Source organism: Macaca nemestrina, chromosome 4, assembly GCF_043159975.1.
Source record: "Macaca nemestrina isolate mMacNem1 chromosome 4, mMacNem.hap1, whole genome shotgun sequence".
Classification (NCBI taxonomy): Eukaryota; Metazoa; Chordata; class Mammalia; order Primates; family Cercopithecidae; genus Macaca; species Macaca nemestrina.
Window position 1 is genome coordinate 176967046 of NC_092128.1, and position 15245 is coordinate 176982290.

At 44.0% G+C, this 15245-nt stretch overlaps 1 protein-coding gene across 1 annotated transcript; it reads right to left on the minus strand.

Moving 5' to 3' along the window:
- Nucleotides 1-2558: 2558 nt before the first annotated feature.
- Nucleotides 2559-14991, minus strand: ATP5PO (ATP synthase peripheral stalk subunit OSCP). Its single transcript, XM_011726173.2, has 7 exons — nucleotides 14858-14991; nucleotides 13601-13651; nucleotides 11739-11849; nucleotides 8216-8345; nucleotides 6440-6552; nucleotides 3037-3123; nucleotides 2559-2743 (listed from the first exon to the last, which is right to left on the minus strand). The coding sequence occupies exons 1-7, from the start codon at nucleotides 14891-14893 to the stop codon at nucleotides 2630-2632; spliced, it is 642 nt and encodes a 213-aa protein (XP_011724475.1). The 5' UTR covers nucleotides 14894-14991; the 3' UTR covers nucleotides 2559-2629.
- Between the last annotated feature and the right edge of the window lie 254 nt (nucleotides 14992-15245).

Consider the following 15245-nt stretch of genomic DNA (forward strand, 5'->3'; position numbering starts at 1 on the left):
CTCCAGTCTGGGTGACAGAGTGAGACCCTGTTTTAAAAATAAAAGTTAAATGCCATTAAAAACAAATGCAATAATTAACTTTCCCACACTATACCTAGTTCGCTCCAAGTCTGATGAGGGCCCCTTCACAGAGCCCAGAGTGGATGGAATCACTGGTAGAAAACATGTAATTAATACCTATTTAACCATGGTTAGTAGCCAGCATAATCAAGGGAATACTTTATTCTCAAATATTTAGTTTTTCTTCTCATTACAGAAGTAATACTTATTAATGCAGAAAATTCAGCAAGGAAAGAAAAACACAAAGGAAATAAAATCACTTAATGGAGATGTTCTACACAAAAATAAAGGTTAAGTTTTGATGCACTTCACTTCTGTATTTTTTCTGTGTGCGTTTTAAATACTCTTGTACTATCTATTTATGAGATGGAGTCTCGCTTTTGTCACCCTGGCTGCACTCGGCCTCTTGTACTATTTAATAGCTAATATGCATCGAAAACATCCCATACACAAGGTACTGCAAAACTTTCACCTCGATTTAAAGAAAATATTGTGAAGAAAATCGTTGTAGGCTGGGTGTGGTGGCTTACGCCTATAATCCCAGCGCTTTGGGAGGCCGAGGCCAGTGATCGCTTGAGCCCAGGAGTTTAAAGCCAGCCTGAGCATCATGGCAAGACCCTGTCTCTAGTATAAATACGAAAACCAGCAGGGTGTGGTCACACTGCCTGTAGTTTCAGCTACTTGGGAGGCTAAGGCGGAAGGATGGCTTGAGCCCAGGAGGTTGAGGCTGCAGTGAGCCATGGTCGTGCCCCTGCACTCCAGCCTCAATGATGGTGTGAGACTGTCTCAAAAAACAAATCATTGTACACAGATCTCTGGCTTCTCTCTGGTGACCTTGTAAGGCAACATACGAAGCGCCTCATCATTCCCCGAGATTGTATGCGCTTGATCAACAGGAAGGTTGCTGAGTTTGACTTTGAAGGATCTGGGTATCAGCAGCATGAGGCTCCGGCAAAGACGGTTTGTCCACTGGCAATCACGTGTCTGTAGAGCTGTGATTATGTGTATGACGCCACCTTGTGCAGATCTGGCCTCACTGCATGCAGGAGGCAGGCAGTGAGCTGGGGGGCCGGGGGGAACCTGGAGCGTGGTCGTGGTTAGGTTGCAAACTCAGCTGCAGAAGAGAGAGCTCAATATCCCGTGGCTTTGGAGAGGGTCTATTTCTTCATCGTGTTTAACAGCCCAGGGGCAGCGGAAAGGCCTGGCAGGGTGGCTGTGCCCTTGGCATCACTTGCCATCTCGTCTGTATCTAGCCAGAGGGATGGACTAAGGATTGCTCACGAGGGCAGTCCAGGGAGGCACACATCACTTCCTCTCCTTTCCCATTTGCTAGAACTCAGCACCACGGTCAGGTGCTGCCAGAGGCTCAGGAATGTGGTCTCTAGCTGAGTAGCCCTAGGCCCACCTAAAAGGTGGCTGAATGGTCTTTGGGCCAACTAGCAGCCTCAGCACTCCTGGTTCCTGGAAAGGTTGAGGGGCCACGTGGTGTCTCCGCTGGTTGTCACATTAGGTGATCATGTATTAAAAACTTTGCCAGGAGGAAGCCGGAGTTGAAGCCAAGCCTGAGTGCCAGGAGTGTCCTGTCACGTGGAGGGCATGCTGGTCCCAGTATGAGCACGTAGGGAGCAGCGCTGGGCCATGTCATTGCTCTGGAGAACTTCCTCGCTGCAATGGTCCTGCCTCTGCCTAACCAGGGGTAGTTCTGGGAAGGGAACTGGTTTGTTGGTCAAAAGCTCTTGGAGTTTGACCAAGGAACAGGCACCTGAGCGGGCTGTTGCCTGGGGAACTCTATTTTCTCTAGAAGCCCAAAAGGTAAAATGTAGGGGAAGAGCTGACCTGGGAACTGGTTTTGGTTAAAAGGTGAATTGAGAGCATCTTAGGGACAAAGTGGGAAGGGGCAGGGGACCTACCTAAGGTAACTTTTGTCCATTTGCTCCAGTAACGTGTTGGTGCATGGTGTTAGTTACATAGTGGTACAAACATGGGCTCTAGGGCCTGACAACCAGCTGTCCAGACAGGTGACTCTGAGCACATCTCCAGGGCCCCTCAATCTCTTTCCTCATTTGTAAAGTGGGGTGATGTCTGTCCCACCCATATGACAAGGCTGTTACGAAGCTTCAGATGTACATGAAATGGCCTCGAAAGCTACAGAGCAGCCTACAACTAGGTGTGTTCATGACAGGATGAAGGGCATTTTATTAGGAAGAGGTCTCCCTGGAGGACTATGGAGCAAACACAGATCCGACGATCTAGCAGGGACCAGGAGTTCTGAACAAGCCCTTAAAGACATGGGATTTTGGCAGGCAGGACCAGATAGACTTTGCCGAGTGACCATGTGTTAGATGCTGTGTCTAACCCATTAATTCCTAAACGTAATCTACTCAAACCAAATTCTCTAGGCCAAAAGGGCTTTTTGGCCTTTATACTCAGGGGATACCAAAAAAGGACATAAAAATGAAGCCTTCTACACTCCACTTTAAAAGACAGTGAACATAATATGACCTGTTCTGGAAGCTTTTTATTGTTGCTCCAAGTTTAAGAATTTTCACTGATGGCAGAAAACCAACACTTAGAGAGCCTCCCGCATAGCCCTGCCCAGCTTCTGAATCTTGGTCTTGACAGACATGTCAACATACTTCTCTCCAATGCGCACAATCATTCCACCCATGATTGACGGATCAGTCTACAAAAGAAAATCGACGGCAAGTGTGAAAACGCACTCATCAAATGGGACATACACAAGTGTTCTGAAAGGCTCAATGTGCTACACAAATGTGAGAGGCTATAATTACACCTAGAAAAAGGCAAAAGTAAAACTGCACAGTCAGATCATCATTTACATTTAAAATAAAGACAAACTTTTAACTACAGAAAAATTAGTATAGAGTTAGATCTAATATTTCACTAGTACTTTCTGTAGCCATTTTAAGTTTAAAAGAACCTGAGGAAACATACCATAAATAATTTAAAACCCACCTTAGCCTCCAATTTCAATACTTGGCCTTGACTCAGGAAGCTCTTGAGGACAGTTTTTAATTCAGAGAGTGTGGCTTCTTCTAAAGGCTGAAAGGCAAAACCATCCTTTCAATTTAGATAAAGCAAAACAGAAACTTCCAGAGTTAAAAGACTCCAGGCCCACATCACCAAGACAGGCCTTGTGAGCGCCTCCCTTAGCCACCTGGGCCCATCATGGAGCTGCTCTGCAGCGTTCACTCCTTGTTCGCGCTGGAGGTTCAGGGAGCACAGGAAGGCCCTGCCTCACAGCATCACCTGGGCAGCTCCCACTCGGTCATTCATGGACTGCCTATAAATGCCACTTCCTCCCTGCCTCTGCTCTGTGTGCTAGCAGTACAACCTGGAATTAACAAGGAAAGGCCCTCAAGTTTCTAATGCCTGAAGACACAGCCCCACCAATGCAGGAGGACGCAGGCCCCTCCTGGGGCAGCCCTGGGGTCACAACATGCACCTATCATGTCCTTGGGTGAAAAGTTGCCATTTTAACCTGGTTTTACATCTTCATGTTTCCCTAGCTCTGCTGGCTGTTCATCTCCCCGCATCCACAGCTACCTGGAACTCTGGCAGGCCACTCCACTCTCTGAACCCCAGTGAGAGAACCTGGAGCAGCTGGCTTTTTCTGAAGTCAGCTCAGCTCCATAATCTACTTTAGAGCAAGCACCTCAAATATGCAGACTGCACTCTCCTCTCGGCCCCAACTCTTACTCCTGGTTAGTTATAATGTTAAAGTGTTAAGTGTTATAATGGTGAAAATGAAAAAGGCTATTAAAGCAAAGGCCTTTTTTTTGAGACCGAGTCTCGCTCTGTCACCCAGGCTGGAGTACAGTGGCGAGATCTCACCTCACTGCAGCCTCCGCCTCCCAGGTTCAAGCAATTCTCCTGCCTCAGCTTCCCAAGTAGCTGGAATTATAGGCGCGTGCCACCACACCCGGCTAATTTTTGTATTTTGAGTAGAGACGGGGTTTTACCATGTTGGTCAGGCTGGTCTCGAACTCCTGGCCTCAAGTGATCCACCCGCTTCAGTCTCCCAAAATGCTGGGGTTACAAGCGTGAGCCACCACACCCTGCTGCAAAGGCCTTTTTTCACTTGTCATAAATCGTACCTCCCTAGCCCCTCCTCCAAGAGCCTAAAAAAATTTAGCAAAAAAATTTGTCTTTGTAAAGATCTGACAATATCCTTTTTTGGGGGTAGGGGGTGGTGCTGTTGGCCACAGTCTATTCTTATTCAAAACATTATTTACTGAGACTAAAAGGTTACAGAATTCTGAAATATACATACCCTCCACTGAGACGTGTACAAACTGCCAGGTGCCTGTCTATGCCAGACATTTCACACCTACTATCTCCCTTCATGTGGGCAGCCCTGCAAGGCCAGTGGTTATTATTCCCATTTTACATATGAGGGAACTGAGGATCAGAGTGGTTAAGAAACTCACCTAAGGTCACATCAGCAAGTGAAGACTAGTCCCAATATTTAAAACCAGTCTGTGTATTTCTAAAGCCTGTGCTCTTAGTCATTCATCAAGATAGTGTTTTTCAAACAGTACAGACTCACGGACCCAGTAGTATCAACATCAAAAGCATTAGTAACAGTTGGTTCTAAAATCTTTTGCAAAAGTAAGTATCCTTTAAAAGAAAATCATGTCCTTGTGGTTGGGCACGGTGGCTCACACCTGTGGCCCCAGGACTTTGGGAGGCCAAGGCGGGTGGCTTGCCTGAGGTCAGGAGTTCAAGACCAGCCTGGTCAACATGGTGAAACCCCGTCTCTACTAAAAATACAAAAAGTTAGCCGGGTGTGGTAGCGGGTGTCATAATCCCAGCTACTTGGGAGGCTGAGGCAGGAGAATTGCTTGAACCTGGGAGGCAGAGGTTGCAGTGAGCTGAGATTGTGCCACTGCACTCCAGCCGGGGTGACAGAGTGAGACTCAGTCTCAAAAAAAAGAAAGAAAAAGAAAGGAAGAAAAGAAAAGAAAAGAAAATCATGTCCTTGTATTCACTGAAGAATGCCCTGCACCAGTGCTTCATGATGGGTGACTGGGGGGCAGATGAATCTCTAATCTGCGCCACACTGTTAGGGATAACCGGTGCAGCCACAGAGGGCTCCCTGCCTATGTCTGGGCTGTAATGATTTGCAACCAGGCACATGTTTTGTGGGCACCAACTACTGAACTACAAATGTGCAAATAAGTATGATGTGCTGGGATGCCTCTCCTTGAATCTGTGCTAACTAGAAGGTCAGACTGTCCTTTAAACACTGAGAACTATTAATCTGGATGAGGTCAGGTGCTACAAATTCCAAGTAAATCTACCACACTCTCCTGTTTTCCTGTAGAGTGAGCTACATTACATTTGACTGAGTTACATAGGGAAGAAAATATGTATTTAAGACAATAATAAAATTAATTCTAGGGAGGCAATGAAGTGTAGTAAAAGGAATATGGATTTCCAAGAGGCCTTGAGGCCTGTGTTCAAATTCTAGTCCCACCTCCTATGACTTTGGGCAAGTGACTGCATTTCCCTGCATTCGGCTTCCTCATCTGTAAAATGAGGATAATTATACTTCTATCTCACATGAATCTTTTGATACTGAATAAAATAATAAAGTACTCAGCATATAGTAGGATTCAATAAATGGTAGCTAATTATAGCCTACTCTATATAAGATACAAAGGCCCACCCATTCTACTCCTTCCCATTCACCACCACAAAAGATGAAAGGTTTGCAACTCTAGTTTCAGGCCAGGTGTGGTAGCTTACACCTTTATTCCCAGCACTTTAGGAGGCCGAGGCAGGTGAGTCACTTGAGCCCAGAAGTTCAAGACAAGCCTGGAGAACACGGTAAAACCCCCACCTCTACAAAAAATACAAAAAAATTAGCTGGGTGTGGTGGGGGTGCACTGTAGTCCCAGCTACCCAGGAGGATGAGGCAGGAGGATCACCTGAGCCCAGAAGGTTGAGGCTGCAGAAGTGTGATCACGTCACTGCACTCCAGCCTGGGTGACAAAGTGAGACTGTCTCAAAAAAAACGCTAGAACTCTAGTTTCAGTAAACTACTTCAAGTGGCATTTATAATATAATTCAAACATATAATGGAGTCTAAACCACTCTTTTCTAACACAGTTTGATGTACTTTACATTTAACCCAGGCCTTATGAATAAATCACTGGTTACAGAAGCACTAATAAGATACATGCTGGCTTTTCCAAAGCAAAGGGTCACAGAAGCTGATATAAAAATGAAACAAACATCCCAGGTGACAAGTGACCTTTCCCCATTTCTTGATTTTACCGTTTTTTCCTTCTTCCTGCAAAAGGTGGCGCATGTAATATCAAGGCAAACACAGCAGCAACAACCCATTACTTACAGATGCAGTGGTCACCGTGCAAGGCACCTCTCCGCGATGGACACTCATCATGGTAGAAAAGGCAGAAACGACTCCCTGGGCATTGCTTAAGCGACCATTTTCCGCAAGCAAATCTGGCAGAGTGAAGGTGTCTCAGTAACACGAAACTCACTTGAACAAGTTATTCATGAAGCCGTATACTCAACCCAAAAAACAAACTTAGATGTGTGGCCTTAAAACACCATATTCAGGGGTGCATGCCTATAATCCCAACTACTGGAGGCTGAGGCGCAAAGATTGCTTGAGGCCATGGGTTCAAGACCAGCCAACATAGCGAGATCCCAACTCTACAAAAAACCGTTAGGGCTTGGTGGTGCATGTCTAGAGTCCCAGCTATTCAGGAGGATGAGGCAGGAAGATTGCTTGAGCCTAGGAGTTTAAGGCTGCAGTGTGCTATGATTGTCCTACTGCACCCCAGCCTGGGTGACAGTAAGATCTTATCTCTTAAAATCACAATATATTCAATGTCCTTTAAGAATATGAATGGAGGCTGAGTGCAGTAGCTCACGTCTATAATCCTAGCACTTTGGGAGGCCGAGGTGGGCAGACAGCTTGCGTCCAGGATTTTGAGACCAGCCTGGGTAACATGGTGAAACCCCGTCTCTACCAAAAAAAAAAAAAAAAAAAACAAAAAAAACCTCAAAAGTTAGCTGGGCATGGTGGGGCATGCTTGTAGTTCCAGCTACTCAGGAGGCTGAGGAAGAAGGATCACTTAAGCTCAGGTGGCAGAGGTTGCAGTGAGCCGAGACTGTGCCACTGCACTCCAGCTTTGGTGACAGAGAGAGACACCCAGTCTCAAATAAAAAGAATGAAGATACAACTTGTTATTTAAAATGCATATTCGATTTTGTTTTTTTAAATAGACTGTACTGACAAGGATTTAAATTAGTAGGTATGGGGGGTTCTCACCTATACAGGTCTGCAACAGACTTCTTGTACTCAGCTTGCAATCTGATTTTCATATTTACGTTACAGATTATACGTTTGGCTACAAATTCAAAGATGATACCGTAAACACACTTTCTTTGTAATTTTTATTTTGAGCTGGCTATGACGATCTGAAAAGCAATCCAGGCTGCATGGTGGCTCACGCCTGTAATCCCAACACTTTGGGAAGCCAAGGTAGGCAGATGGCTTGAGCCCAGGAGTTCAAGACCAGGCTGGGCAACATGGAGAAACCCCATCTCTACAAAAAATACAAAAAATTAGCTGGGTGTGGTGGCATGCACCTGTATTCCCAGCTACTAGGGAGGCTGAGGTGGGAGGAGCACCTGAGTCTGGGAGGTTGAGGGTGCAGTGAGCTGAGATCGTGCCACTGTACTCCAGCCTGAGTGACAGAGTAAGACTCTGTCTCAATGAAGAAAAAAAAGAAAAAAGAGAGAAAAGCAGTCCAAATGTACCCAAGAATGCAAATGTCTCCAAGGATCAAGGTATACCCACAGGCCACAAACCATTTTCTTGGTAGGTATCATATTGGCTGCCTCCACAGTTGAAACTACTGACTATGCAATTAGACACGCTTAGGTCCTAGCATCCTTTAGACAGTGCTCCTCACACTTTAATATGCAAACAATTCACTTAGGGAGCTGCTTAAGATGCAGACTCTGATTCAGCAGGTGAGGCCTGAGATTCTTCACTGCCAACAGGCTCCCAGGTGATGCTGATGCCCATGGTCCATGGACCACATTTCCACTCACGGTTTTAAGACACCTCAAATGAAAAAGTTCTAATACTCACTGATCAGGTTGGTGGTGAGGGGAGAGAACCTCTCTTTTGCTGTGATGTCATTTAGGCTTTTCACTTTAATAGAACGCTTCACATAGGGATTCAAAACAGAAGCAGCCACTTTGGGTTCCTTCAGGATTTGCTGAAAGTATAAAAAAAAATTTCTTAAATTTTTTAGAGCACAAATGAAGGATGTGCCATGCACACACTTTCTTCTTTTTTGGAGACAAAGTCTTGCTCTGTCGCCTAGGCTGGAGTGCAGTGGCACAATCTTGGCTCACGCAACCTCTGCATCCTGGGTTCAAGCGATTCTCCTGCCTCAGCCTCCCAGATAGCTGGGATTACAGGTGTGCGCCACCATGTCTGACTAATTTTTGTATTTTTAGTAGAAAAGGGGTTTCGCCATGTTGGCCAGGCTGGTCTTAAACTCCTGACCTCAAGTGATCCACCCACCTCGGCCTCCCAAAGTGCTGCGATTACAGGCATGAGCCACTGTGCCTGGCCATACACACACTTTCTTATGAATTAAGTATTTTATGAATTAAATTAGCACTGCCAAAGAACTTATGACAAAAATATTATAATCAAACAATTTTCTGACTGCCTTTCAGAATACACTGCACTGCACCAGGATTTGATATAGGATAGAATGATGTTCCTCAAAAAAATTTAAAAATACTGTATGAAATTTCTTAAATTTATTTTTGCTTTTCAAGAAAGATTATAAAACACTAAGCAGCCAAACTTCACTTGACTGCATATTTTAATGTATTTAAGAGTATTAGTCTGGCTTTTCTAGCAGTGCTATTTCTAAAGTGCAGACCTCAAAACTGTGCTCTGACTGCAGAGGCCTCCTCACTGCTCCCTTGGAGGGGTCCTGCCTCTTACAGTGTCCAGGGAACCCAGCAGATTCTGCGAGACCTCTGGTGCTGCCAGAGCAGCCAGACCCAAAGAGTCTGGGAGACAGAGTGGACAAAAAACAGGAGCACAACCATCATGGGAAACGACCTTCTTCTCATTTTGTTATATCACAAATATCTGCATTCAGTGACCAAGTGCAGCTTCCAGCATGTTGCTCCAGAGTTCCAACAAACCAACAATGGCAGCTTCCAGTCAAGCACCTTCAGTTAACACACCTCTCTATGCCTTTCAATTACTCTCCTAGCACCTCCTCCCAGGCTCCTGGCCAGAATCCTGTCTCTGATCCAGGATACTGGTCAGATACTATCATCCAATGCTAACATTTCCACTTGAGTGACCCCACAGAAATGACATTTTTCCATAAAAAATGCAGGCATACACAGATTGAAAGCATTCTGGAATTTGGGTTACCTAGTTTTTCATGTTTATCTGTGTCTCCTGCATCATCCAGAGGACAGTGAGTATGATGCTTGCATTATCCTTCCCTCTTAATGCCAAAACTCTGCTAATATTCAGAGTGTCTTCAGATAATTGCCTCCCTTTTTCTCCATGTCTTGACTGACTTCCAGGCTTTAGACAAACTCCATTCTAATGCCCACAATCCAAGTCATTCTCTCCATTGTAAACACGATTGTTTCTGTTTAAAATGGGCATAACTGACAAGTAGCAGACAATAACCATCACCTCCAAAAACGCCTGTGTGAGACCCCGTCTGTTCCTGCATGCCCTTCCTCCAAATGTCTCCAACAACAGGGCTGGGTTCCTGGGCTCTGTGAGAATCATTAAGAGTTTATCACACCAGCTAAGACCTTAAGCATTATCTGCAGAGGTAAATGGATCAAGGAAGAAATATGGAGCTAAAATTATTCTGCCTGTTAAGACGGAAGTTCCAACAGAAGCTCAAGTGAAAAATGACTAAAACATAAACAGTACAGAAATACTTATAGACTATACACACGATGATTAATATAGAACATAAGAATTATTATTCTATACAACTGGCCTATGAACTGTTTTTCCTAAACAATAAAAACTTACAGACATATGAATTAAGGAATGAAGAATGTTTTTTTTGTTTTTGAGACAGAGTCTTGTTCTGTTACCCAGGCTGGAGTACAATGGCATGATCTCGGCTCACTGCAAGCTCCGCCTCCCGGGTTCACGCCATTCTCCTGCCTCAGCCTCCCCAGCAGCTGGGACTACAGGCGCATGCCGCCATGCTGGGCTTTTTTGTATTTTTAGTAGAGATGGGGTTTCACCATGTTAGCCAGGATGGTCTCGATCTCCTGACCTCGTGATCTACCCGTCTCGGCCTCCCAAAGTGTTGGGATTACAGGTGTGAGCCACTGCGCCCGGCCAAGGAATGAAGAATCTTAAAATCAAGAAAGAACAAAACTTCCTCCGAAGAGGCTATATACCAGACTGCGTCTCCTTCACCTTTTTTAATGCAGACCTTACTGCCAGTGGTAGCAGCCAGAAAATCAAAGAAAGACGCAACAGAATGTGTAGAAACTTGTTAACTAGAAAATTCAGTGAAAATGAAAGCAGACATTCTCCTATTGAGTTACAATGTAGGCTTCTGTTAATACGGTTTATTTATTCTGCTTTTCATGTTTAAAAAAAAGTTACAAACATCCTGCAGCAGCCTCACAGTCTTTGCCTGTCAGTCCTCTATTACCCCTGGGAAGCCCAAACCCCTTTACTAACTCTGCTGCCCAGCGTGCCCCAGCCTGTCATTCTTCTGTCACATTTTGGGAACAAAATAACAATGAAAAGGTCTACATGGTTACTTCTGGGGTTCTGACAATTGCAAAGCATCTCTACCAAATGAAAACAACCTGTAAGACATGTCTGAGCCTCCTCTGATTCTACAAGCATAGAATATGGCAATTAAAACCCGAGGCAAAGGTTTTATGAAAACAAATTCTCCGTAAAACCCAATCACAATATATTCTAAAGACCTAGCCCAGAAGCATATAATCTTTTTTTTTTTTTTTTTTTTGAGATAGTCTTGCACCATCACCCGGGCTGGAGTGCAATGGTGCGATCTCAGCTCACTGCAGCCTCGGCCTCCCAGGTTCAAGCAATTCTCCCGCCTCAGCCTCCAGAGTAGCTGGGATTACAGGTGTTCACCACCATGCCCTGCCAATTTTTTGTAGTTTTTAGTAGAGATGGGGTTTCACTATGTTGGCCAGGCTGGTCTCAAACTCATGACCTCCTGATCCACCTGCCTCGGCCTCCCAAAGTACTGGGATTATAGGTGTGAGCACCGTGCCCAGTTATAAGTATAGATTTTTAAAGGTAGCTTTTAAATTCTCCACTGAAATAGCAATTTTCCTAAATTATCATCTATTTTAATTTTACATTTCTATCTTTTCTTAGCCCCAAATCTTGGTTCCTAATATTAATATCCTTATATGTATCTGTTTGTTCTTTTTATATGTTTTATAATAACAAAAACCCAACATTATCACTAAAAACGTGTTTACAGAAAATAGCTTTTTCCCAGTTCTTTTTCTTGGAGGATACACCTCATTAGGAATGCAGTCAAACAACCAAAGGAAAAAATACACAAACAGGAACTTAATATATAATGAATAGGAAAGCTACTTACTGCTACTCTCAACAACTCCTTTTCTACTTGCTCCAACTTATTCTGTTTTGATGCAGCAGAATAAAGAGCCGTGGCATAGCGACCTTCAATACCGTATACCTGAACAGGTGGCTTTAAAGAAAAGGTGAAATAGGAGAGGAAGCAAAAAGGAAAATCAGTTAATAGTATACTGTCAAGAGCAGAATTTAAAATTTATATTTTAAAAAATATATCGTTTTAACACAAAACAGTTTAAATGTGTCACCCAAGAGCTGCCCTAAATGGCAATTTGCAAGTAAATTAGGGATGTTTCCTTGGTCAGGTCACTTAAATCTTTAAGCCTCCAATTCCTCATCTGTAAAACGAGGGGCTTAGTAAGCAGGGTCTAAAGTCCCTTCCAGGTTTACCTACCTTTATCAATTACTTGTACTTTAATTTTGAGATGAGCTTATGTTTCCTTTAAACTCAGTAACTATTTAGTTTCAAGTATGGGACGTTGTGAACACTGATAGACAGTTTCGAGTATGTTAGAGCTAGGAAAACAGGTGTTTATGAAACACACAAATATACTTTTATACATTTCATACTGACACTATACATTTTCCCTTACATAGCCTCCCTATCGATGTTCAATTTAACAGAGCCCTTTGGCAGTTCACAAAAAACCTGATGCTTGAATTATTTTTCACAGTAAACTACAGACTTTTCTTCTACCATCAGTGTGTAACTACACGTTCTTAGTGGTGCTGTATGGCTGTAGCGGGAAAGCTCAAGCCTGGATGAGAAAGATTTAGTTCCAGTCCAGCTCTAGGACTAAGCTGAGTAACCTCAGGTACATTTTCCCAGGGCTTCAGCTTCCCCTTTTGTAAAACGGGAAGACCAGTTACTCCTGAACACTGTTATGAGGTTTTTAAGCTCTCACATGAAGGACAAAATGATTTTGATCATTTGATTTGAGATTTGGGGCTGGTAATGAGGACAGGACATGATAATTATTTTCCTAAATCCCACCTGATGTGGGTTCATTAAGGACATAGGCTGGTATTATGATCTTTCCTTTATGAAATTTTTCCAAGGGGAGGACTGGCTCACTGTTGATTTGGTGGGGAAAAGTGTGGGTAGGATAGTTGACCCAGCACATCTTAGAGAAGTTCCTGCTTCCTGACAGTTGATTCAATTCTCGATCACAAAGGAACTTTCTTTAATCAAATAAAGAATTTCAAAATAACCTACAGAAATGGAGTCAGACTTCATGTTCCAACAGGGTTGTTACCAGCTGTTAGTCATGTATCATTTCTGGGGGCCTTCTGGGGAACTTCATTTATTATGTGTCACTGATAGTCCTCTTTATCCGGGGTCAACTGGACTACTTCCGGTTTGAAAAGAAAGGGACGGGCAACTCTGAAATAGTGAGCCTTCTTTCTCTCCTAGTGGAGAGAAAGAGTGTGAAGAGTATGAATATTCCTAACCAGAATGGAACATAGAGAATTGCAACAGAATTGCATTAGAAACCAAGGTACCTTGATTTTAATATCAACTCCTGTAATAATTTCCTGTGATAACTTGGGCATGTCATTTTGTTAAACCTGTTTCTTTCATTAAAAAATAAGTAAATGTTAGCTTCCCTATTTTAGAGGGTTAATGGAAAAACAAATGATTGAAAAACAAGTTTTCATATTTAAAGATTATGCATGGGCCTGTCACAAAGCAAGTATTCAACACCATTCCTTTCCACACCCTACGCACACATCACATTTTGGGAACCACAAGTCGTGCAGAAAGGTTTAGATAGTAACTACACAAAAATCCACGTCCTAACTGTACTGCTGTTTGACTAACACTTTCACGTGCTTATCATTACAGAAGAATATAAATTAACATACCCTCACAAGCTTGGCAAACGGTCTGACCACAGAGGTACTGAAACATCGCACCTTGAAGCAATAAAGGAAAATAGATCAAACAAGATTACTCGAAGGATTTCTGCACGTAACTCAGTAACAACATCAACAACAAATTTTTAATGACCTTAAAAGCATTAGTTTTGTCTCTTTGTATCTTCACATGTTACATGAGGATGAGCTACTTATTATTACTAAGGAGTAAACTTACCCAACGAGGATTATCCCAAGTTGCTTGGGAAATCACCTTCTCACTAACCTCCTAGCTCGCTAGGAATGGACCGAGGCTAGCACACCCGTATGACAGAGAAAACACTAACTTCCAAGGAGTGCACGTTTCAAAAATATTTAACCAAAATTCTGGCGTTCCTATTACCACACCCTTTAGCAGATCATTTGCAACAGATGTACCCTTCTCGGAATCCAAATGCTATCTGAAAATAAAGATGAATTTTTTGAGTACTGCCGCAGAGTTTGATCTGACAAGAGGCCCTACCTCTGCGAGACAGTCTTACAGTTTAAAAATCACCTGCAAGCGCACAGGTCACAGATCACAGGTCACCTTCAAATACTTCCAGCTATGGAATGTGTTTTATCCAAACTGCTTGTGAGGATTAAGACTTTGTAATGCTTATGTAAAAATTACCTAAGATGCCAGGAAGGGGTCATGATATGTAAAGCACCATGGTGATATTCAGTACAAAGAGCATACAATTTTTTCAAACTCCATCTTCTGGGTGATTCTGTGGGTTCAAATCTCAATTCTACCACTTACTGGCTGAGCAGTCAAAGACTCATTTAAACTTTTCGGCCTCATTTCATTTATAAAACTGTGAAATGTGTTTTACAAATATTCCTTAGCATTACTAGTAAGTGATCTCTGACAGGTTTTACCACAATGGCAAAGGAAGCTGATTTGGAGGCTAGGCCATGCCCCTTCCCCGGAATTCAGCAAACGGCAGACCCCCTCTCCTGCGCCCCTCAGGCTAGCAGCTTCTTGGGGCTGTGCTCGGAGGATGCCAAGGTCACGGCACGCACAGCCCCGCGCCTTCCGCCCCGTAGGCATCCCGGGGGACAAACGCTGGGTCGTCCTGAGTCGCTCCCACTCGCCGGGTCCCATAACCTTGGAAGACTGCCAGACTTCCCCAACCGAAGCATCGCACCCTGGTGCTCGGGGTTTGGTACCGGTCACCCCAGCAGGGATCCTACCACTGGCTCTCAGGATCATGTTTCTCTCACCTGCCGGGAGAGACCGGACACTCCTGGGGCGGCCATCTTCTCCCGGGCGGCTGTAGGTCAAACCCGAGTGGGAAGAGAGAGGCGCGCAAGAGCGCACGCGCACGTTAGCGTAACCGCTAGGTTCTCTGGGAAGTGTAGGCGTAGGGCGTCAGGCCGCAGGCGCAAAGACCTCCCTCCGGCTGGGAGTTGTAGTTCTTAGCAGTGGTAAGGGCTGGACCCTTGCGGTGGAGCCAGAGGGCTTTAACTGCACGTGAAAATGAAATCATTGTTACTGGCCAAGCGGCCCTCACTGTAGAATGGATTTGCTGTTCCCAGTTTTAAAATTTACATTTAGATAAATATAGTGGTATTTGTTCCATTTCACAGTTATTACCAGTGTCACTGGATT